This window comes from Lithobates pipiens, unplaced genomic scaffold, assembly GCF_037356315.1.
Source record: "Lithobates pipiens isolate NorthernLeopardFrog02 unplaced genomic scaffold, aLitPip1_a1.2 Scaffold_13, whole genome shotgun sequence".
Taxonomy (NCBI): domain Eukaryota; kingdom Metazoa; phylum Chordata; class Amphibia; order Anura; family Ranidae; genus Lithobates; species Lithobates pipiens.
This window is the reverse complement of record NW_027507718.1, coordinates 271064906-271089119: the sequence shown is the minus strand read 5'-3', so window position 1 is coordinate 271089119 and position 24214 is coordinate 271064906. Positions and strand designations below refer to the sequence as shown.

Sequence of the window (24214 nt, the reverse complement as noted above, 5' to 3'; positions counted from 1 at the left end):
ATCAGCGCTGCAGTATATAGCCAGCAGTGCTGATTTAGTGAAAAAATACAGGCAGGACGGTTCAAACCGAAGTTGACTGGTGGATTGACTTCTGTTCAACCTCAGTGGCAGCACCACACATGGATCAAAATATGTCTGGTACCTGATAAACCAGCTGAAATTCGATCCATGTATGGGCAGTTTGACTAAAGTACAATCTCTTGTACTTATAAAGATCAAAGTACACGCAGTCCCCAGGGTACAAACAAGGTTTTGTAGGTTTGAATTGAATTGTATGTATGTTGGAACATCATTTTTTTTTAAGTGCAACTCCAGCCAAAAAAAAGCATTGGGAAAGGTTAACACCCCATGTTCATGAACATGTGTTTTTTATATTTCAGTCTCACTTGGGACGATTCTGTCGCTTCCCCTTCCCCCTGTTGCTTTTCATCCAATCCTAGAGTGTGGGCATGTCCTGGCGACTGCCCTGCGTACAGAGCCGCCTTAGTCCATGTGAATCTTTGGCGCCGCCGTCTAACATTTATTTTGCGATCTGTGCCCCTATTCAAAAGATTTCACCTAACTTTTTGTCCCTGTGAGAATTGGATTTTGAAAATTTTGGGTTGAAAACCAGTTTTAGTGATAAAGCTTCAGTGGAGACACTTTCCTCCCCTGAGGATAAGGCTGGATTCACACCTATGCAGTTTTAGTGCATTTTGCAGGTTTGCACTACAGTACATTTAACATGGTTTCCTATGGAACACGATCTGTAGTGCAAATCTGCAAAATGCAAAAAGCGCTAAAAATGCATAGGTGAATCCAGCCTAACTCTTACAGAAGTGAAATTTCCCTTCCTATGGGTAGATTTCCTCGCACTTCCTGTTGTCTCTCTCCATTTGCAAGTCGGATGTTTGTGATTTGGAGACTGTCTGTACAGTCAAATTATCCATATAAAAACAAGGTCAACTTGTCTTCCTGTTGTCACAAACGTGAACAGAAGAAAGTTGAAGTTTCACAGAAGTAAGCAAACTTTTTCATATGAAGCAGCTTCGTATAGAAAAAAAAAAAAATTAAGAGGTTTTTGTACCTTAATCCATTTTCTGCATTAAAGTAAAAAAAAAAAAATCAAAAAAAAAATCAAAAAAAAATCTTCTGCATGCAGCCCCCTTATACTTAACTGAACCCAGTGGTGCTGCAAGGGGGTGGCTTTTGGGGCTATAGCCCCGAATAGAGTCTCTGCAGAGGTCCCCGAGAGGAGGATCTCTGGACACACACACACACACCTGTATATGAATGTGTATGCTCGCCCAAGCGCATGACTTTCTTTACTACGCTGCTATGGGCTCTAGCCCCAGATCATTTGTAGACCAAGCAACGCCCCTGCCTGAGCCCAATCTCAGTGCAGCGCTGTGCACGAGACCATCGGCAGAGAGGTAGCCATTAGCTCCTGCTGCTGTCAATGAGCAGGGGGTAGGACTGAGCCGCACTCTCTGTGTCAATGTTTTTAGAGGTTTTGTTTGCTGCTCCCCCCATATACAGGGCCAGCCTCAACTGCTTCCATCTTTACCTGTCTTCCATCTAGGACCGCAAACTCAAGCTATGTGACTTACTGGAGCTGCGATGACGTCCCTCCTGCACATGCTGCCGTATACAGCACACGATTCTGAAGAACGGCCCGGGTGGCTGTTCTTTCAGAGCACATGCACCGACGACGTCACCAGCTGCATATATAGTAAATATGTCCTAAACGGTGTACGTTTAGGAGATATTTACAGTGCCTATAGGCAAGTCTTATTATAGGCTTACCTATAGGTACAAGTCAAAGATTGAAGTTTATAACCAATTTTAGGAATACAACTGAAAGATTAAGCTAAAAATTCAAAGAAAATCTGTTTTTTGTGCAGTTGTACAGTATCTGTACTATCCATGGAGTCCAAATAGTTTGTTAAACATGCAGCAGTGTTATTTTTCAATCTGCTTAGTAAAGTACCCAGACCTGTGTCAATTATCAAATTCAGGACTTGGAGTGTAACTTTAGTAGTGGTGTTCATGGTGTGCACTTTACCACAGATAACAGAACTTACCATCTGATCCTTATAATATTTCAGCTCATTGCGGCTCAGTATGAACCATCTGTTTTTCCATGTCTGAAAGGCACAAGATGATAATTATTAGGCTAGAAGTGATTGTACAGGCTTCACATTTGTCACTGAGGACAGAGCGCTTTAGCAGAAGCCATACAACACTGGCACATGGCTACTGAACTGGTGCTTAGATATCACAGGCTGAAAGATTACATTTCATTCCCTTCTAGTGATGCTGGCCAGCACTTTTTCATCACGACTATTATACTGTCACATGCTTGAACTGAAAGCAGATCTAATACGGATATTTAAGGACTCAACTGCAATGAAAGATCAAGGAGGACAGCACAGTCCAACTGGAAGGAACTAGAAAATGACTACAAAAGGACCGATTCACACATTGCACCTTGGAGCCTTTAAGCCACTATTCTCAAGGTTTTCTTGTTCAACGTTTTATGAAAGTTTCAGTAACGACAATACAGAAGAGAAACCATGTTAGCCATACATTGGATCATTAGAAGTAGATTTTCATGAATGCGTATGATTGGCAAAACCATTTTAGGAAACGTGGGCTCCGTGTAGTCTATTCCGAGAGTTAAGCAGAAGGTGGGGTCATCGTCTAGCGCCCCCAGACACCCCAATTGGAGACTCGCTGTGTCACAGGGGGGAGGACAACTCATCCCACCTGAGATGTCAGAAGTTTTGTGAGGAAGACTAAATGCATAGAAATGCATGCGGTGGAGTGAAGACAAACCAATGTCCAAGTATGGGCTGAACTTGCGGCAGGAACATTAGAAAAGCCAACGTCAGCGAGCCAGGAGAAGGTTGTTCAGTCCAGGGATGAAATCCCAGAGAACCAATAAGTCAATGTGTAAAGAATACTGTTGTAAACTATAAAGCAACCCTATAGCAAGAGAAATATACTCAGAAGGTTTAACAATGCAGAAAGCTTGACCTGGTGAGAAGTTCAACTATAGAAACAAGTTGTAAAACAACATCTACCTACAGGAACAAGGAGGTAGGATATTTAGAAGAGAGAATAGGGTAAAGAGGGGAGAAGGAGAAGATTGAAGGGGAGAGTGGAGAGGGTGAGGGTTGGTGTGAGGTCTCAGGTTTTGTTGGCTAGTATCAGGCAGGTCGGTCTAGAGATACGTTGGTAAGGATGCCTCTTATGGGAGTAAAAGCGACTCATCAAAATTGGGTGGGAGAAAGTGCGTCACCCAAGGGGGTGGTTTTAACATTCGTTTTACTGTGTTTTACCACAATTGGCAGTAACAAAGGAACACCAACACAAAATGACAATAAAACGAGCAACATACATTTAGACCCCTTTCTCACTGGGGCGGTGCCAGCGTTAGCAGTAAAGTGGCGCTTGTTATAGCGGCACTTTACCGCTGTTATAGCAGCACTTTTCGGCCGCTAGTGGAAAAATAAACAAATAAAAGTAAACCCTAGATTGCTGCTGCTGTCACTAATGTGCTCCCACAGATGACAGTATAAGAAAATAAAATGTGGCAGCGCTGCAATACATATAAATAAAACACAACAACTATCTATGCAATATATGTGAATAATGATCATATAAATAAAAAGTCATTCCTTCAGATGAAGCCATGTGGGAGGTGGCGAAACGAGTAGAGGTGGAGCCTGGCGGTGGACTTTTATCCCAATTGAGTGAGACTGTTCTAATTCCATTATCAAATGCTTTTAATTGTTAAAATAGATGCGAGTTTATTGCTAGCTGGGGTGGAGAGTTTTTTTTTCTAACCCCTCAGATACTGCACTATAGGAGGCACTTTTTTTTAGTTTCTTCCATGTATTTCTGAATTTACCGGTTATAAATGTGGATTAAGGCTTAAAGTAGCACAGTGGATGGAACATATACTAGTCATAGATTGCCTTTTCTTCCTTGAGCCATCAAACGATCACGGAGGATCCCTTGGAGGGAGTGTTTGCACTAAGTGCAAGGCGTGTTTGACCCCCTGCAGGGTCGTTTAAAGGATGTGAGCGAGCATTGCATGTGGTGATGGGAGCACTTTGGATATGAAGGAGAAATCACATACGTCTTTATACATTAGTTGAAGATTTTTTTCACGTTGTCACTTTATTTGGACTTTTTATTTATATTATCATTATTCACAAATTGCATAGATAGTTGTGCTTTATTTATGTATTGCAGCACTGCCACATTTTATTTTCTCTTACTGCAGCAAAACACCACACACTGTACATTCTAGGGCTGTATCATATTCGATTTATTTTTATGTTTATTTTTTTTGTGTGTGTGTGCCAGTTAAAAATATATTCGCTGCCTTTAAAGCACTGCTCCTTAATCAATAACCGTGCAATAATGCAACACATAGGGGTCTATTTATAAATTATTTCACAAATGGGCTAAAATCATTCACCCAAGATTCACACAATTTTTCTAACTGGATTCAGTTGGAAAAAAAAAAAAAAAAGTATGAATCCTGGATTAATTATTAGACAGGATTTATATTGTGCCAACAGTTTGCACAGCGCTTGTACAATCTAAAGGGAGACAGTACAATAAGACACAAGAATTAAAAGAAGGCCCTGCTCATAAGAGCTTACCATCCAATAGGGTGGGGCAAGTGGTACAAAAAGGTTATAACTGTAGAGGGATGAGCTGATGGAAGAGTTAGTGCCGGGTTAACGCTATGCAGCGCGAGAGCCGCATGCGATTTTGAACAGGAATCACACCACATTCCTGTTCAAATCCAAAGCGATACTTCAGAAGTGCAATCTGGGCCATTATTCTTTATGGCTCAAATCGCACCGAATTCGCACCAAAATGGTGCAGGACCCTTTTTTGGCTGCACCATAATCAAAACACATGGGTGTTCATACCCATGCAATCCGATTCTCCAAATTGCACTGTGCTTTGCGAACTGATTTCAGGGCATCTTTAACTTAACCTACACACCCACAGCGGTTCGCGTGAACAGGGTGCTATTTGGATGCGGTGCAGAATCCCCACACAATTTACGCTGGACAAGTGTGAAACAGTGTTCTGTCAAAAGAGCCAACTCATCAAAATCTCCAAATTACGTCACTTCCGGTAACTCCAGCAGCAGTAATTGCAGATTTCGACAAGTTGGCCGTTTTCACAGAACACCAGCAGTGTATACACTATGGTACACGACAAGTTGGCTGTTTTAACAGAACACTAGCTAAGGAGTAAAAGCGTTGTCGCCACCTTGAGGCGGCCATGTTGTTGGTTACTAGCTGGCAGACAATGTCTTCTCATTATATCATGTACCATAGTGTACTGCATATGCTGCTGGTGTTTTGTGAAAACAGCCAAGTCATTCTCCAATTACTGCTGCTGGAGAGTCACCGGAAGTTACGTGGTTTGAAATTTTGCCGAATTGGCTGTTTTGACAGAACACGGCACTAAAAGGTTCAGTTGTTAGTTAGAGGCATCATAGGGTTCCCTGAAGAGATGAGTTTTCAGGGATCGCCTAAAGAGGACTAGAGTAGGAGATAGCCGGACAGATTGAGGTAGAGAGCTCCAGGTGATGGGGAAGACTCTGCAGAAGTCCTGGAGATGAGTATGGGAGGAGGAGATGAGATAAATATTGTGTGAAAACATTGTGATCAAGGCCTCAGTGATTCTATACAAAAAATGATGCAGAACAACATTTTTGTCAAATATCAATACAGAAATAAGTAGATTGCATTAGTACATGCATAGCTCAAGGAAGCTTATAAAATGAATGTGTTTAGAAATGGCCTAGAAAGGAAACTGACTCCAGAGGTCTCTCTATTCCAGGTAGCTCCAGGTACCGTACAAGGGCCAGCAGGACTCCTAAATAGAGGACCCCAAAAGCTTTTTACTCTATCACAGAGTCCTCCATTGTGCAGGACAACCACTCCTTCACCACAGAGCCCATTAGAAGTTTCACTCATTCATCCCACAAAATTAGAGACACAGAATGTTCATTTGAATTTGAATTTAGATTGCATTTTAACAATTGTACTTCACATAACTTGTTAGAGAACAATCTTGTTATTTTTTAGGAGGAATTTCAAAATTGGTGGCTTAAGGCAAGTCTCAAAAGAACAAGAACATCTTTTATAAAGTCTAGTGCCTGAGTGCTCACAGTGACACGGAAGCCAAGTTAGTCTCCCAAAAGATGGAGCTTCTGTCATGTCTGTCTCCAAAAAGCTCTGACTCGAAGGGTATAGTCTTTCCCAAAATTAGTATTCACAACACAAGTCTCTATTCAGGTGCACACAGGAGTTTTTTTTTCGCCTCCCAAGGGGAAGCCCTTGCATAAGATATACCTGTGCCTCAGATGAGGACTCCTGGTCTCACGCTTCCCATGATGAAAAATACTCTAATTTCATTGGGAAGCAGACTTGTGGACCAGACTCATCATTGTTACTCTTCGGTGCACTCCGGGAAGGTGGTCTGCAACAAATCGCTCTGCACTCAACACCCCCTCAGAAAACATGAATTACCCACAAACAAATACATAGACTTTAGATCATTTTACATAATAATTTGGCTGGAAATTGCCAATAAGTTGCCTTATCCCTCTACAAAACCTCTTCCAGGTACAGTATATACAAGTTCTGGTATACAAAAGTTAACAGATAAAAATGTTTAGCCTAAGGTCCTCTGGATACAAATATTCTGGCTTTTGGTAGATGCTGGTGAATTAATTTACTGCATTATCTTTACTCTCTGGACCCTAGTGGTAATTACCCCTTCTTTGAATCTCATTCTCCCTTCTTGACAGTCATATTGTTTAGAGGCCTTCATAATGGTAAGCACAGGTGGAGAACTTTAATAACTCAGAAACAGACATCTTAGCAGTAGAAAAAAAAAAGCTAATAGGAAATTCAACCAAGCTCTGTCAAATGCACACCCTTTAAAGACCAGAGAAAATTCCAATATAAAAAGAATATTAAAGCTGAACTCTGGGAAAATTTTAAAATGACCCTTGCAGTGGGGCTCCACACTGGAAAGGCCAAAAAATGAATTTTTGTCTAGGGTATCATCATAAAACCGTTAAACTTGCCTCGCTCTCGCAGGCTTCCACTTTTTTGTGCAACTGGTTCCCTGAAGCCACTTCTGTTCAACGCTTGGTTAGTGGCAGGCACTCGGACATCATTATGTACAATGCAGGACCAGCAGTCCAGTTTTGCAAGTGAGGAATAGAGGATGTTGAGGGCTCACCAACAACCCAGAGATCTAGCTGCTGAGAGAATGGTACCCTAAACAAAAATGAGACCTTAACCCTTGCAGGGAAAAGCCTCACTGCAAGGGTAGGTTTGAAATTTCCCCGTAGTTCAGTTTCAGAACATAGCATGTTAAAAGGCTGTATATGTTTTGGTGAGAGAAGAGGCGTTTAAAGCAGATTTAATGAAATATGATGGTTCCCCCATGTTTTCATGCCTGAGGAATGTAACATTTTTAATTTAACTATTTCTTACCTTTACACGTCCTCCTTGTTTTACCAGATATCCTTCCTTTGTGCCCAACTGAGAATGCAAAAAAGAGGTTAAAGTAAAGCTGCAACAGTCCAGATAATATGCTAAAAAAAAAAAAATTATGTGTCAAAGGTTACCATCCAGGGAAATAGCATGGTAAGGTGAGCTAGAGATATAGGCAACACAAGCTTGGCCCCATTCTTCCCTCATCCAAAGCCTCCTGGTTGTTTAATGTAAACGGTGGCACCACTGAGCACCAGAGGGGTTAAAGCGGTATTAAACCTAAAATCAAAAATGTATTTTATTGTAGCTTACTAATCCTTAAAATGTGGTGGCTGCATAAGTTTTTTTTTCTTTGGCTTTTTTCACCTGCTGATGGTTTGTCTCATTTATGTAAACTGATACATTCTGCCAGAGATCTTTTAAGAAAACAGACTTGCTGGGCAGTTAAAAAAAAAAAAAGGAGAATGAAAGACTCAAAAACAAAATGCAGCCATCACATTTCAGAACTGGCAAGCTGCAATATAATTGTTTGCTTTCTGATTTAATACCACTTTAAAAAGGAGGTGGAGAGAGAGAGTTTTACTTTTACAGGAAAATTCTATATTTGCATATAAAATAAGCTGCTCAAAACTGTGTTGTGATCAGCTGTTAGCCAATGACAGCTGATCACATGATAAAAACAAAAGCTCGTGATCGGTTTTTTTTCGCCTCACGCTGACAGAGGAGGAGAAAAAAAAAAACTGTTTACCGCTCATCTTAAAGGGACATCGGTCCCGCAGAGGCAATTATGCCTCATTTATGTCATCTGACAGTGCCCACAAGTGCCACCTATCAATGCCCACCAGTGGTGCCAATCAGTGCCACCTAGAAGTACTGCCTATCAGTGTAACCGATCAGTGGCCATCACTGCCACCCACCACTGCCACCTAATCGTGCCCATCAGTGCCGCCTCATCAGCATGCATCAATGACGGAGAAAAATGTTAAATTTTTTTATGACAAAATAACATTTTCAATTCAGTCTTTTTACATTTTTTTTTTAACATAAAAAAAAAAAAGAAGGTGATCAAATACCACCAAAAGAAAGCTCTATTTGTGGGAAAAAAAGATAAACATTTCATTTGGGTACAGTGTTGTATGACCACGCAATTGTCATTCAAAGCACATCAGCGCTGAACACTGAAAATTGGTCTGGATAGGAGGGGGCTTAAGTGCCCTGTAAGCAAGTGGTTAATGTAATATCTTTATTTCAATAAAAGATTAACTCTCATTTTGGCCATTCACAGCAAAGAGATAGTCTAACCCCCAGCAAAGTATACTCACTGATCTGCACTCCCCACTCTGTTGGGAGCCCTTGCTCCACTGTTGGGGAAGCATATGACCTTCCTTATGTGACCATGGTCCAGGCATTGGTCTTGCCAAAAGGTGGAGGATGGCAGGGATGCAATCCACCTGGGTATGCTCCAACTTCAGACATTGAAGCTAACACAGGCTGGATTCCTGCAGCGGGAAGGTGGCAATGTAGTGTAAATCTGTGAGTATACCTTGTTGGGGGAAGGATGGGCTATCAACGTATGGGGGATGATTTACTAAAACTAGAGAGTGCAAAATCTAGTGTAGCTCTGCAGCCAATAGCCAATCAGCTCAGTGGCGGAACTACCAGAGTCGCAACAGTCGCACTTGCGACGGGGCCTGGCATTTCGCCACTGTCAGGGGGGCCCCCAGCAAGGTTGCTAGTCAAGTGGCTCTGAATGGAGATCATGTCTCTCATGGGACAGCACAGAGCCGGCATTGACAGTTCTATCTCCCCCTCAGTCCATCCTCTCCCACACGGGATGACAGAGGACACAGCCGATCTGCTCCATCTTCTCCCCCCTCCCCTCACCTGTGTGCTCCATGGGAAGTATGAGCTTGTTAGCTTCACACTTGACTGCCCACAGAGCACACACAGGAGAGGGGAGGGGGGAGAAGACGGAGCAGATCAGCTGTGTCCTCTGTCATCCCGTGTGGGAGAGGATGGACTGAGGGGGAGATAGAACTGTCAATGCCGGCTCTGTGCTGTTCCATGAGAGAGACCCTCTCAGCTCAGAGCCATACTGAGAAGGCAGACAGCACTGATGAATACTGACTGGCTGCACTGATAGGAGGCACCAATAAGAGGCACTAATGGGAGGCACCAGTGGGCACTGATAGGAGGCACTAATGAGCACTGATAGGCAGAACTCATAGGCAGCATTGGTGAGTCTAATAGGCAGCACTGATGCTCATTGAGCACTGATCGATATTGATAGGTGGCACTGAGAGATGGCACTGACTGGCAGAATTTAAGAGCACTGATAGGTGCCACTGATTGACACCGTTAGGTGGTGCTGATAAACACTGTTAGGCGGCATTGATGAGCACCGATGGGTAACACTTGTAGGCGGAATTGATGGGCACTGATAGGCAGCATGGATGCGCACCAACAGGTGGCATTAATGAGCACCGATAGGTGGCACAGATGATTGGGGCACAGATTATCAGTGTAAACAATTTACTGACATTCTTGATGGTGAACGGCAGTCCTCACACAGACACAGTGTGGGAGGAAAGCGCTGCAGATAACCAGCAAGTCTGTTTACATGTGATCAGCTGATCACATGGCGAAGGGCCGATGTGATTGCGCTGGATGCACGTCCTGGGGGCACATGGGAGGCAGGGGTTCTGGGAGGATGTACATGGACACCCTCACAAAATTGGAAGCCCGGGGGGAGGGGGCCCATCATTGTTTCTTGCACCAGGGCCCTGAAGGTTCTAGTTATGCCCCTGAATCAGTTTCCAACTTAAGCTTGCTAAATTATGCTTTGAACAAAAAAAAAAAACGCAAAAAAAAAAAAAAAAAAACAACTGGAAGCCGATTTTTTTATGCAGAGCTGCACCAATGTTTGCACCCTCCAGATGTAGTAAATCAACCTCAGTGTCTCTATAGGGTATATTTTTCAATACAGACAAGCCAAGGGTATTTTAACCACTTGCCGACCGCCGCACAACGATGTACGTCGACAGAATGGCACGGGCAGGCATATGGGCGTACCTGTACGTCCCTGCCTTCCCGCGGGTGGGGGGCCCGATCGGGCCCCCCCCCCCCGGTGCCTGCGGCGGTCGGTATTCGTTCGGGAGCGATCCGGGATGAGGGGGCGGCCATTCATTCATGGCCACCCCCTCGCGATCGCTCCCGACGAATGGAAATCCTTCGTGACATCACTTCCTCTCCTGTAATGTAAACACAGGAGAGGAAGTGATGTAATCTCTCCTCCGTGTCGGTATTTTTCGTTCCGGCACCGAGGAGAGAGGATCGGTGAGTTGCACCAACATGACACTTCACAGTAGAACATGCCAGGCACACTCACACCCCCCCTTTACCCCCCGATCACCCCCCCCAATTACCCCTGCCCCCCAGTCACAGTGACACCAATGCATTTTTTTTTTTGTTGCATTGGTGTCATTTGTGACTGTAATAACTGTTAGGGCAGTTAGGGTTAGCCCCCTTTAGTTCTAATGTACCCCCCTAACCCCCCCCAATAAAGGTTTAACCCCGTGATCACCCCCCGTCGCCAGTGTCACTAAGGCTGGGTTCACATTGCAGCGGTTTATGAGAACGGATGTGATTCGCACCGCACTGCAGTGCAAATCACATCCGATCTCTGCGATTTGAGTTCAGCCATTCGCCGCACCCGCCGCAAATTCGCACAGGAGCCTTTTTTTGGTCCACAGCAGAATCTGATCGCATGGGTGTTCACACCATGCGATCCGAGTTTGCAGATCGCACTGCGATATGCGAACTGATCTGGGGGTGTCATTAACATTTCACTGACACTCCCAGCAGTTGGCATAGGGCAGTGTGAACTGCCGCCGGGAGGCATGCGATGCGGGAACCCGCCGCGGATTCGTGGCGTTCCTGCATCGCTCCAGTGTGAACCCAGCCTAATAAGCGATCATTTTTCTGATCGCTGTATTAGTGTCACAGGTGACGCTAGTTAGGCAGGTAGGTATTTAGGTTCGCCGCAGCTTTTTATAGCGCCAGGGACCCCCATATACTACCGCATAAAGCCCCCTGATTGCCCCCTAGTTAACCCTTTCACCAGTGATCACCATATAACTGTTACAGGTGACGCTGGTTGGTTAGTTATTTTTTTATAGTTTCAGGGCACCCGCCATTTATTACCTAATAAAGGTTTAACCCCCTGATCACCCGGCGGGTGTCATTTGTGACTGTAATAACTGTTAGGGCAGTTAGGGTTAGCCCCCTTTAGTTCTAAGGTACCCCCCTAACCCCCCCAATAAAGGTTTAACCCCGTGATCACCCCCCGTCGCCAGTGTCACTAAGGCTGGGTTCACATTGCAGCGGTTTATGAGAACGGATGTGATTCGCACCGCACTGCAGTGCAAATCACATCCGATCTCTGTGCGATTCGAGTTCAGCCATACAGATAGTATGGCTGAATTTGCGTCGCACCCGCCGCAAATTCGCACGGGACCCTTTTTTTGGTCCGCAGCAGAATCGGATTGCATGGGTGTTCACACCATGCGATCCGAGTTTGCAGATCGCACTGCGATATGCGAACTGATCTGGGGGTGTCATTAACATTTCACTGAGGCCACGTACACACGCGCGGACTGTTCGCCCAACTTTGTCCGCTGAACAGTGTTTCAGCGGACAGTCCGCTCGTGTGTGGGCTTCAGCGGACAGTTTCAGTGGACAGTCCGACGAACAAAGTTTTTCGGAATTTCCGTAAAACTGTCCGCTGAAACTTGGTTTGAGCGGACAGTCCGCTCGTGTGTAGGCTTGTTTGTCAAACTAAGTTCCGCGCATACTCAGAAAGGATTTACACGCCGAAGGTTGCATTGCAGTGTATAGGACGTCGTTTTCTAGTCCCGTCGTACGTGCCGTTCACGTCATCGCGCACGGTTTCAGCGGACTGTTCGTTCATCGTGTGTGGTCAAGTCCGTTCATGCTAATTTTGAGCAGACTGTTTGTCAAACTGTTTGACGAACAAGGTTGGGCGAACAGTCCGCGCGTGTGTACGCGGCCTAACACTCCCAGCAGTTCGCATAGGGCAGTGTGAACTGCCGCCGGGAGGCATGCGATGCGGGAACCCGCCGCGGATTTGTGGCGTTCCCGCATCGCTCCAGTGTGAACCCAGCCTAATAAGCGATCGTTTTTCTGATCACTGTATTAGTGTCACAGGTGACGCTAGTTAGGCAGGTAGGTATTTAGGTTCGCCGCAGCTTTTTATAGCGCCAGGGACCCCCATATACTACCGCATAAAGCCCCCTGATTGCCCCCTAGTTAACCCTTTCACCAGTGATCACCATATAACTGTTACAGGTGACGCTGGTTGGTTAGTTATTTTTTTATAGTTTCAGGGCACCCGCCATTTATTACCTAGTCTCACTAGTGTACCCCTAAATTTAGGGGTGTCTACTTTCCAAAATGGGGTCATTTGGGGGGGGGTTTGTGCCATCTTGGCATTTTATGGCCTTCAAAACTGTAACGCCCTTAGAAAGCCTGAAGGCGGTGCTTGGTTTTCGGGGCCCCGTACGCGGCTAGGCTCCCAAAAAGTCCCACATATGTGGTATCCCCGTACTCAGGAGAAGCAGCAGAATTTATTTTGGGGTGTCATTTCACATATGCCCATGGCATGCGTGAGCAATATATCATTTAGTGACAACTTTGTGAAAAAAAAAAAAAAAAGTTTGTAATTTTCCCGCAACTTGTGGCAAAATATAAAATATTCCATGGACTCAACATGCCTCTCAGCAAATAGCTTGGGGTGTCTAATTTCTAAAATGGGGTCATTTGTGGGGGTTTTGTGCCATCTTGGCATTTTATGGCCTTCAAAACTGTAATAGGTAGTGAGGAGTGAAGTCAAATATTTACGCCCTTAGAAAACCTGAAGGCGGTTCTTGGCTTTCGGGGCCCCGTACGCGGCTAGGCTCCCAAAAAATCCCACACATGTGGTATCCCCGTACTCAGGAGAAGCAGCAGAATTTATTTTGGGGTGTCATTTCACATATGCCCATGGCATGCGTGAGCAATATATCATTTAGTGACAACTTTGTGTAAAAAAAAAAAAAAAAATTTTTTTTTGTCATTATTCAATCGCTTGAGGCAAAAAAATAAAATATTCAATGGGCTCAACATGCCACTTATCAATTTCCTTAGGGGGTCTACTTTCCAAAATGGGGTCATTTGGGGGGGGGGTTTTGTACTGCCCTACCATTTTAGCACCTCAAGAAATGAGATAGGCAGTCGTAAACTAAAAGCTGCGTAAATTCCAGAAAACGTACCTTAGTTTGTAGATGTGACAACTTTTGCGCAAACCAATAAATATACAATTATTGACTTTTTTTTTACCAAAGACATGTGGCTGAATACATTTTGGCCTAAATGTATGACTAAAATTGAGTTTATTGGATTTTTCTAATAACAAAAAGTAGAAAATATCATTTTTTTTCAAAATTTGCGGTCTTTTTCCGTTTATATCGCAAAAAATAAAAATCGCAGAGTCAGTCAAATACCTTTAAAAGAAAGCTCTATTTGTGGGAAGAAAAGGACGCAAATTTCGTTTGGGTACAACATTGCATGACCGCGCAATTACCAGTTAAAGCAGCGCAGTGCCAAAGTGTAAAAAGACCTCTGGTCATTTACCAGCAAAATGGTCCGGTCTGAAAGTGGTTAAAGCATTGTGCACTTTCATTCTCATACATGCGCATTGCAAAACAAGAAACCATGCTTTTCATTTTAGCTGGGGTTATGAAAACATCAGTTAGATGAGCAAAAAAAATGCAGCTTCTTTCACCTACCCAAAATTATATTTACCGACTGAATTAAACTGGCTGCACTGGATTTTCATAACAGATCTATGTTATTTCCCTTATATAATCTGAAAATAAGCCAGCACTGGGCATATGTCTGCTTTCCCAATAGGCATGCATGTTCAGGTGTACCGAGCATGCACATCTGTTTTCCAGTTGGACTGTACCTGCACAATGATTATCTAATGTCTATGGGGTCTTTTTACTAAATGCAAAACCATTCTGCACTGCAAGTGCACTTGGTAGTGCAGTCACTGTAGATCTGAGGGGGACATGCAATGAAAAAAAAAAAAAAACAGCATTTCGCTGGCACATGATTGGATGATAGAAATCAGCAGTATGCACTTGCAGTGCACAGTGGATTTGCCTTTAGTAATTATGATAAACCCCTATGTTTAGCTTGAGACAATTCAAATCCCCTTTATACAACATTCCAGGGACCGAAGCTTTCATTTCATAGTTACTATGCAAAACAGCAATAAGTGAACAATTATACGTATATAATCTTTTGTAAACATTAAAAGGGACCCTGTCCCCATCTTTGTAAATTGCAGCACAATACAATTACGGATTTTGAATGATTACCTGCAGAATTTACCATTTCTAGAACAATTTTTTTTTTTTTATTTACTTGCAATGTGCCTCTGAACATGCTGATAAATATGACTGCAATTGTGTCTATGAGCCTTACTTTCCGTGCTCTTTCCATAACAAGTTTTTTATTTACTTGAAATGTATCCGACTGCTTCCCTCTGCCCCCATGTGGATGTGCCCTAAGATGATTGGTCGGTTGACAGGATCTCTTTAAAAAAAAGACCTTATCAATCAAAACCCCCCCACTCCCACCCATCTCAAAACCAACCTAACTTTTCAGGTGGCCAGTTTGTTTAAGTAGATGCATAAAAACAAACACTGTTTGGATGCAATGCAATACCATAAAAGAAGTCTAATAAGGTTGGTGGACTTTTTGGCCTTGTTCACACATGGTTGAGCGGCAGTTTTCAGATGTTCAGGAGGCAATACAGCCAACTACTAAATGGTTACGCGACATTGACCTCGATGGGTGCGTTTGGCAAATGGGATCACTTGCTGAACGTGGCATGCTAAAGTTGCCACACTGTCCATAAAAGCATTGTTGCATTGTTGCAGTCGAAACGTGTATGAACCTAAGCACATGCCATATTTCAAGGGTGGGCAGTCAGGCGGCAGTAAAAATGTGAATCTGTTGTCTTTTTGCAGCTCCTTTGTTGCCCACGTGAACTCAGCCTTAAGGTTACAGATTACACAGAACATAAGGGACCATTCAGCTGCTTTGTTACTCACTGAGGGAGCCAAAGGCACCAGGTCAGATTCAGAGCGTCCAGATTGCATAGCAGTATGAACTCGGACAGATTCATATATTGATGGTTCTTCCACCTCTCGTGGGTAAGGGAATCTCAATAAAATTAAAGTACCTACAGTGGAAAAAAAGAAGAAACAAAGAACTATGTTATTCTGGATTTCATAGCGGGTAGCACGTTCACTGTTCAATCCATGCACCTGAATTTTCTGCAGTTTTGTGAGAAGGAAAATAAAAAAAAACAGCCCGACTTTAAAAATCTGCACCTGTGACTAAGAAACAGATTTCTGCATATAATAATAAAATAATATGCAGAACAAAAATACAAAATGCACATTACCAAAAGCAAGGGGTTTTCCAAACAAAAAAAATAGCGGTCAGGCAAAATTGATGATATACTAAGTATAAGAGCAGAGAGATATTTAGAAATCACAAGCCATCATAGGTCTTAAATGGGACCCATTATGCATCCTTAGTTAAATTCTCTTACCATTGGTGATCAATGGATGGTCGCATATAAAACATCCTCATTTATAACCCATTACACTGATGCTTAGAGATGGCCTTCCTACTGTGCACCCTTAGTGGGGTCTTTTTGCCTCTTAACACCGGTGGCCACTGTAATAAAATACTTACAAATTGTAGCTCAGTAAAAATGAAGGTGCCACTCCACATTCAGTAGGTTCACTTCCCGTTAACTACTGAGCCTGTGCTGTGCGCCAAAGGACAGGAGCTTTTCCTTTGCAGTCAGAGAAAAGCTGGTTCAGCAAGTGTATTAAAACAGAAAATTGAATATCAAATACTTAACAAAATTTTCCTCTCCTGATGAGCTCCATATCAGCCTATTACTGGGTATGCCCCAGTGGTAGGCTTACATGGAGCTCATCAGTAAAGGAAAATTGCAGTAATTATTTGATATTCAATTTTCTGTTTTTAGAATTAGTTTACATTGTCCTCTAAAAAGTGATCTGCATTTAATTACTCTAAGGACATTTGACAGGTGATGAGGATGCATTGTATTACCTCCTCACCACCTGTCTTAACCGCTTGCCAACCGGCTCACACCAATATACGTCGGCAGAATGGCACTGCTGGGCAAAACCCCATATAGGTAGGTCTTTCCCTTTAAGAGCCGCTGGAGGCAAGCCCATTGCATGGCGGTGGACCCGATGTGCGTGGCCGGTGGGCGTGATCGCATGCACGAGAGCCAGCACGGGGATTTACACACACACACACACACACACACACAAATCCCTGTTCTGTCAGGGGAGAGGAGACATATCGTTTGTTCCTATTAAGTAGGAACAATGATATATCTCCTCCCCCAGTCAGTCCTATCCCCATACAGTTAGAACACATCTAGGGAACACACATTTAACCCCTTGATCTCCCCCTAGTGTTAAACCCTTACCTGCCAGTGACATTTACACAGTAATCACTGAATATTTATAGCTCTGATCGCTGTATAAATGTCAGTGGTCCCAAAATAGTGTCAAAAGTGTCCGATCTGTCCGTCACATTGTCGCAGTACCACTAAAAATCGTAGATCAATGCCATTACTAGTAAAGAAAAAAAAAGCCATAAAAATGCCATAAATCTTTCCCATAGTTTGTAGACGCTATAACTTTTGCGCAAACCAATCAATATACGCCTATTGTGATTGTTTTTACCAAAAATATGTAGAATATATTTCGGCCTAAACTGATGAAGAAATTTGTTTTAAAAAAAAAAAAAAAATTGGGGATATTTATTATAGCAAAATGTAAAAATATTTTATAAAAAAAAAAAAAAAAAATGTTATAGTGCAAAAAATAAAAACCGCAGAGGTGATCAGATACCACCAAAAGAAAGCTCTATTTGTGGGAAAAATTTCGTTTGGGTACAGAATTGCATTACCACCCAATTGTCAGTTAAAGAGACGCAGTGGCAAATTGTAAAACATGCTCTGGTCAGGAAGGGGGTAAAATCTTCTGCGGCTGAATTGGTTAAAGAGGAACTGCAGTCTGCTCACATAATTTGTAATAAAAACATCTTTGTTATTTTATATATACTGTGATTCTGTACTTGCCAAAATATGCTGCAGAAATCTGCCACTGAGTCTGGCTGCAACCATTTTAACTGTGGGCTTCCTGAATTCACACAGAGGCACACCTCCAGCTCTCTGAAGCTCTCATTGGCAGCCCTCTTATGACTCACCCCCTCCTGGCAAACTCTCACGAGAGAGAGATTGCGCTTTGCATGATGTCCTAAGCCTTGGCTTTTTACCAGACAAGAAATAGGAAGTGGGCTGTATAACATATTTAATGGCAGAAAAAAAAATGTTTTACTAGCCAAAGTTAAAACAAGGGAAGAAAGTTTAATAGATGGAACGTTGAAGAAAAAATGGCTGAAGTTCCGCTTTAACTCCTTAAGACCCACCCCAGCATGTCACAACAACGTGCAATGTGGGCCATTGAGGGGTACCCCCCCCCCCCCTTCAGCTGAATGGGTTGCATTTGGCAGCCAGTACTGCCCACCGTATGTGATAGCAAGGATAATTTTTGCTCCGCCATGATAAAAGGAATTGTGGACTTGGCATGTGTACACCCCCATTTACTGCATTAGCAGCTTAGGGGGAAGTGGTTAAGGGGGAGCGATAAAATCGATACTCAACCAAACGTTTTTAGTGGTCCCCAAGCGCAAGTCTAAACCAGGCCTTAGCGTGATATTTTACTGTGAGAGGGAAAGTAAGAACATTCATTTCTGATATGAAATGGGCCACCCCTTCCAATGGGCCCTTTAGCAGCCCCATGGTCTGCTATGCCTGTAGTTTTGTCCTTGTTTAACACTGGCGTGTTCAGAAAAAAGACTCAACTTGTTAAAGAATTTGGAAGGAATCATCCAGGGGGATCCACAAAGACTGTTTCTAAGCTTTAAAAGGAATAATTTCTTAGATCTACAAGAAGTGGAGTAAACAGTTACATCATTTTTATTGTCAGGAAAAATGTAATTAATTCTAATAAAATGTATTTGATAAAATGTAGATTAATAAGGCCTCATTCACACAGGCATACTCATCTGTACACCTGTCAGGAGAGCAGTCTTCAGGTATTCCATGTAGATGGCCTTTTCAGATCAATGACCAGCTGCCATCTACACGAATCGTGTTCTAGAGTGCCCACCCATGCAGGTCCAATGCATCAATTGAAATGCGGTCTGTCTGCATTCTGATTCATGCATCAGACCTACCGTATTTTTCCGTGTATAAGACGCTACTTTATCCTTAAATTGTTAGCCTGAAATTCGAGCAGCGTCTTATACACGGTCAGTAAGCCTGGGAGAGAGCCGTGCGGGTGCCTAGATGGTCATAGCTTGTGAACGGCTTCCTCCAATCACGAGCCATATGTTAGTGACGTCAGCTGGAGGTAGAGGAGGAGGTGGAGAGTGAGCAGATACGATCCCGTTCGACGTGGAGACTGCGCAGATGCAGAGAGCAGAGCGTTTTGAGCCCAAGATGTCACAGAATAATACAAGTAAGAGACTGTCTTATTCTGCAAAATTTAAACTCAGTGTAGTTAGCTATGCAAAAGAGCATGGGAATAGAGCTGCAGAGAGACAGTTGACTGTGACTCAGAAGACAGCAATGATGCAAAGAAGAATTCTGTCTGGAACTAGTGATGAAGAAGAGAACATTGATGCAACAGAGGTTGAATAAAGTGATATGATGCATAATATACTGGTATGTAAAAGTTAATTACTAAATAAAACTGTGTTCTGTTTTACCTGTTTAAAATATGGATTTCTTAATTCTGGGTTGCAAAAGTGGGGGGCGTCTTATACATGGGGGCGTCTTATAGACGGAAAAATACGGCACATGGATGTGCACTCTTGGAGATCTGTGCAGGTCCGTGTAGCTGGCCACCTATCATTGATTTGAACAGGCTGCTTCGCACTTACGTACGGATAGGTATGCCTATGTCAGTGAGGCCCAAATGTGTTTTCATAATATGTGTTAGAAACAAATGAATATAAATAAATATGAATATAAATAAAGCATTACTGAAAGCCAACATGTACTTAATGCGATATTCACTTTGGTATTACTATCAGCAGCAGCCGGTCCATAAGGGGCACGGGGGCACCGCCCGACTAGTTTGTACGCGAGGCGCCAAAATCATAGCTTTCTAAGATTTTTTATTTATTTTTATTTTTTTAAAGCACGATTAGAACCTGGGGCTATAATTGGCTTTAAAAAAGGGGGAAAAGGTTGGCTCCGAAACCACCCACGTGTGGCACTAGCGAATCAATATTCACTATTGGTTTCCAGTTTCTCCTCCCAACCAATCAGGACAGGAGGTAGATCTGAAGAAGACTGGGGTGGTTGGGAGGAGAAGCCGGGGAAGTCACGGCGGTGGAGGGGCAAGATGTTTGCCGCCACCCACCCCCCAAAAAAGTTTAGCACCAGCCACCACTGATTACTATATATATATCCAGAAAGCATTGGACTGTGTGATAACACCAGCTCTATGTTGGTCTCATCAGGCTACAGATTTCTCAACAGTAAAAAAGTTTCTGAACAGCTTTGTGAAACTGAATTCCAGCTGTCACTGATAACAATAGGTGATTGGCTTAAAGCAATATGCACTCAGAGAGGGTGCACGCCCAAAGAAAAATTGGCCAAATATTTGACCAAAGGATTTTGTATTGCCTTGTGCTTTACCAAAATTGTAGGAGTATTTTTGAGCAGCAGAATCAGGTGCCTATTCTGTAAACATATACAAATATAGAATTCAAATATGTACATTGGTAATGTATGAACGATGACAAAATGCCGAACCCCAAAACATAATAGATGTGGTTAGCACATTGCCTAACTCAGCAGGTCTACTGCCTGGTACACACGATGAGATTATCTCATATCGAAAATGAAGAGGTTACTAAAGCTACAGAAATTCTCATACGACAGAACAAAAATTTGGAAGTAATGTTATTGTATTGCATTTATATTGTAATTTTCGGATTAAAACTGTACTGATTAACCACTTGCTTACTGGGCACTTAAACCCCCCTGCTGCCCAGACCAATTTTCAGCTTTCAGCGCTGATGCACTTTGAATGACAATTGCGCGGCCATACAACACCGTACTCAAATGAAATTTTTATCATTTTTTTCCCACAAATAGAGCTTTCTTTTGGTGGTATTTAATTCCAGCTGGGAGTTTTATTTTTTGCTAAACAAAAAAAGATGCAAAATAAAAAATCATGGTTAATAGTTTGTTATAAAATTTTGCAAACAGGTCATTTTTCTCCTTCATTGAAATGCGCTGATGAGGCAGCGCTGGTGGACACTGATAGGCACAGTTAAGGTGGCACTAATAGGCACAGTTAAGGTGGCACCAATGGGCACAGATAAGGTGGCACCAATGGGCACAGATAAGGCAACACTGATGGGCACAGATAAGGCAACACTGATGGGCACAGATAAGATGGCACAGATAGGGTGGCACAGATGGGACTGATGGGCACCGATAGGTGGCACTGCTGGGCGGCACTGCTGGGCACTGGTAGATGACACTGATGGGCACAGATATGTGGCACTGAGGTTCAGCACTGTTTTTGCATCAGATTGTGGGCACTGATAGGTGGCACTGTGGGCACTGATAGATGGCACTGTGGGCACTGATAGATGGCACTAATGGGTTTAACCTTTTCCCCTATTTAGGTGGCATTGGCAGGGGGCAGGTGGGCACTGATGATCTGGCCGTGATCGGCTTTTTTTTTCTCCTCGCGCTGTCAGTGCGAGGAGGAAAAATAGCCGATTACTGGCTCTGTTGCAATCACATAATCAGCTGTCATTGGCTGACAGCTGATCACGTGGTAAGGGGTCGGGATCGACCCCTTGCTCCGATCTATGATCAGGCGAGTCTCAGACTCGCTGATCACAGAGCGCGCCACGCGTGCCCCTCAGGGGGCGCGCAGGCCACTCGTGCACGGGATGACGTCAATAGACGTAGTCCCGGCAAAGCAGGTCCGTGCTGTAGCCGTCATTTCGGCTATAGCGCTAATCTAAAGGTTAAAACGAAAATCGTATGATCTCGTATCGTAGGAGAACTATTTTCATGTTCGTCCCTTTGGATAATAATCTGATAAACTGTCGTGATCGGCTCTCTAAAGCTCTGTAAGAATGATCAGATTATCGTACGATCGCTTCAAAAGTGGTATTTTTCATACGATTTTCTGATTGTGTTTATGGGCCATAAATCCTTGTTCAAGATTAAGTAAATGTGACTAAATTCTCTGCTTAACATAGTGACATGGTTTATTAGAAAGTCTGTACAGAATTAAATATTGCTGGTACCAGAAATAAGCAGCGGTGCTGTCAAATTTCACATACACTGAAATGTGTTGCATTTCACACATCTAGGGATGCGTGTTTCCCAGCTCCTGGTTTTTGATATGCATTTATATTTTTATCAGGTCTCTTTTGGAACATAGTTCTTAAGACTTTCTGTATTGGCATTGCCTACTAGTCACTCTGTTGAAGGAGATTTCAGAGTCCTGTTTTAGGGGTACAGTGTATAGAGTTATGCCTGGTGTGGCCAGCCCCTGGCGAGTTGCTTATCAATGGGTATGCCTATGTTAAGGTTTTGAGAAAACAGGTGAGCTCCATTTTGCAAGGATCCTAAAAAGGCCCATACACACAATACGAAAATCGGAAGTAAAATTTCATCCAACCAACGATCTACCCATTTGCAGATCGTTAGTATGGTGCTTTTGACAGCTGATTCCGATTTTTTTGTATGACAAAAGCTGGATGTGCAGACTATAAAATTTTAAATCGTAGATGAACACAACGTCCGATTTTTGTTTAACCACTTAAGGACCGACGCATGGCAATGTACGTCGGTGCAATGGCACCGACAGGCACAAACACGTACATGCTCGCCTTCCAGCGGGTGGGGGGGTCCGATCGGACCCCCTCCCGCTGGATGCGGCGGTCCGTTTTGCTGCAGGAGCGATCCGGGATGAGGGGATGGCCGTTGGTTTCTGGCCATCCCCTCTCGATCGCTCCTGGCGAATGAGAAGCTTCCTCCCACTGTATATAGTAAACACAGGCAGGGAGGAAGTGATGTCATTCTCCTCGGGGCGGTCTTTTTGACCGGACTACGAGGAGAAGTGAAAGTAAGTGTGCACCAACACTACACTAACACATAAGAACACACAGGCACACAGCGCTAGGTACCCCCATATACTACCCAATAATGGTTTTAACCCCCTGATTGCCCCTAGTTAACCCTTTCACCAGCGATCACAGTACAAGTGTCACTGGTGACGCTGGTTAGCCAGTTAGTTATTTAGGTTCCCCGTCAGGTTTTTATATAGCGCCAGGGACCCCCATATACTACCTAATAAAAATTTGAACCCCCTGATTGCCCCTAGTTAACCCTTTCACCAGTGATCACCGTATAAGTGTTACGGGTGACTCTGGTTAGTTTGCTTTTTATAGCATCAGGGCACCCGCCACTTATTACCCAATAAAGGTTTAACCCCCTGATCACCCGGCGGGTGATATCAATTAGGTTTTAGGGTCAGGGTCTGCGTCGCCCCAGGCAGCACTAGGTTATTGCCAGTACCGCTAACACCCACGCACAAAGCATAAACCTCCCGTAGGGGTATAGAATCTGAACAGATCAATATCTGATCAGATCTATACTAGCGTCCCCAGCAGTTTAGGGTTCCAAAAAAAAACGCATTGTTAGCAGGATCAGCCCAGATACCTGCTAGCACCTGCGTTTTGCCCCTCCGCCCAGCCCACCAAGTACAGTATCAATCGATCACTGTCACTTACAAAACACTAAACACATAACTGCAGCGATTGCAGAGTCAGGCCTGATCCCTGCGATCGCTAACAGTTTTTTTTGGTAGAGTTTTATATTTAAATCCGGAAAGCAGTGCTTGGTTTTCGGGGTCCCGTACGTGGCTAGACTCCCAAAAAGTCCCACATACGTGGTATCCTCGTACTCAGGAGAAGCAGCAGAATATATTTTGGGGTGCAATTCCACATATAACTATGGCATGTGTGAGCAATATATCATTTAGTGACAACTTTTTGTAAACTTTTTTTTTTTGTGTGTCATTATTCAATCACTTGGGACAAAAAAAAAAAAAATATTCAATGGGTTTAACATGCCCCTCAGCAATTTCCTTGGGGTGTCTACTTTCCAAAATGGGGTCATTTGGGGGCATTTTGTGTTATTTTGGCATTTTATGGCCTTTGAAACTGTGATAGGTAGTGAGGAGTGAAATCAAAAATTTGCACCCTTAGAAATCCTGAAGGCAGTGCTTGGTTTTCGGGGTGCCGTACGCGGCTAAACTCCCAAAAAGTCCCACATATGTGGTATCCCCGTACTCAGGAGAAGCAGCAGAATATATTTTGGGGTGCAATTCCACATATAACTATGGCATGTGTGAGCAATATATCATTTAGTGACAACTTTTTGTAAACTTTTT

The 24214-nt window shown here is 43.4% G+C and overlaps 1 protein-coding gene across 2 annotated transcripts in view; it reads right to left on the bottom strand.

Annotated features, from left to right (window-relative positions):
* The window catches only part of DAPP1 (dual adaptor of phosphotyrosine and 3-phosphoinositides 1), a 143429-nt gene that overhangs the window by 5732 nt on the left and 113483 nt on the right, over positions 1-24214 (bottom strand). For both annotated transcript variants that reach the window (XM_077476618.1, XM_077476617.1), the window contains exons 4-6: positions 15710-15840; positions 7530-7577; positions 2064-2126 (exon numbers count right to left, since the gene is read on the bottom strand). In XM_077476618.1, the coding sequence (XP_077332744.1) occupies positions 2064-2126; positions 7530-7577; positions 15710-15840 (242 nt within the window). The remainder of the gene's footprint in view (positions 1-2063; positions 2127-7529; positions 7578-15709; positions 15841-24214) is intronic.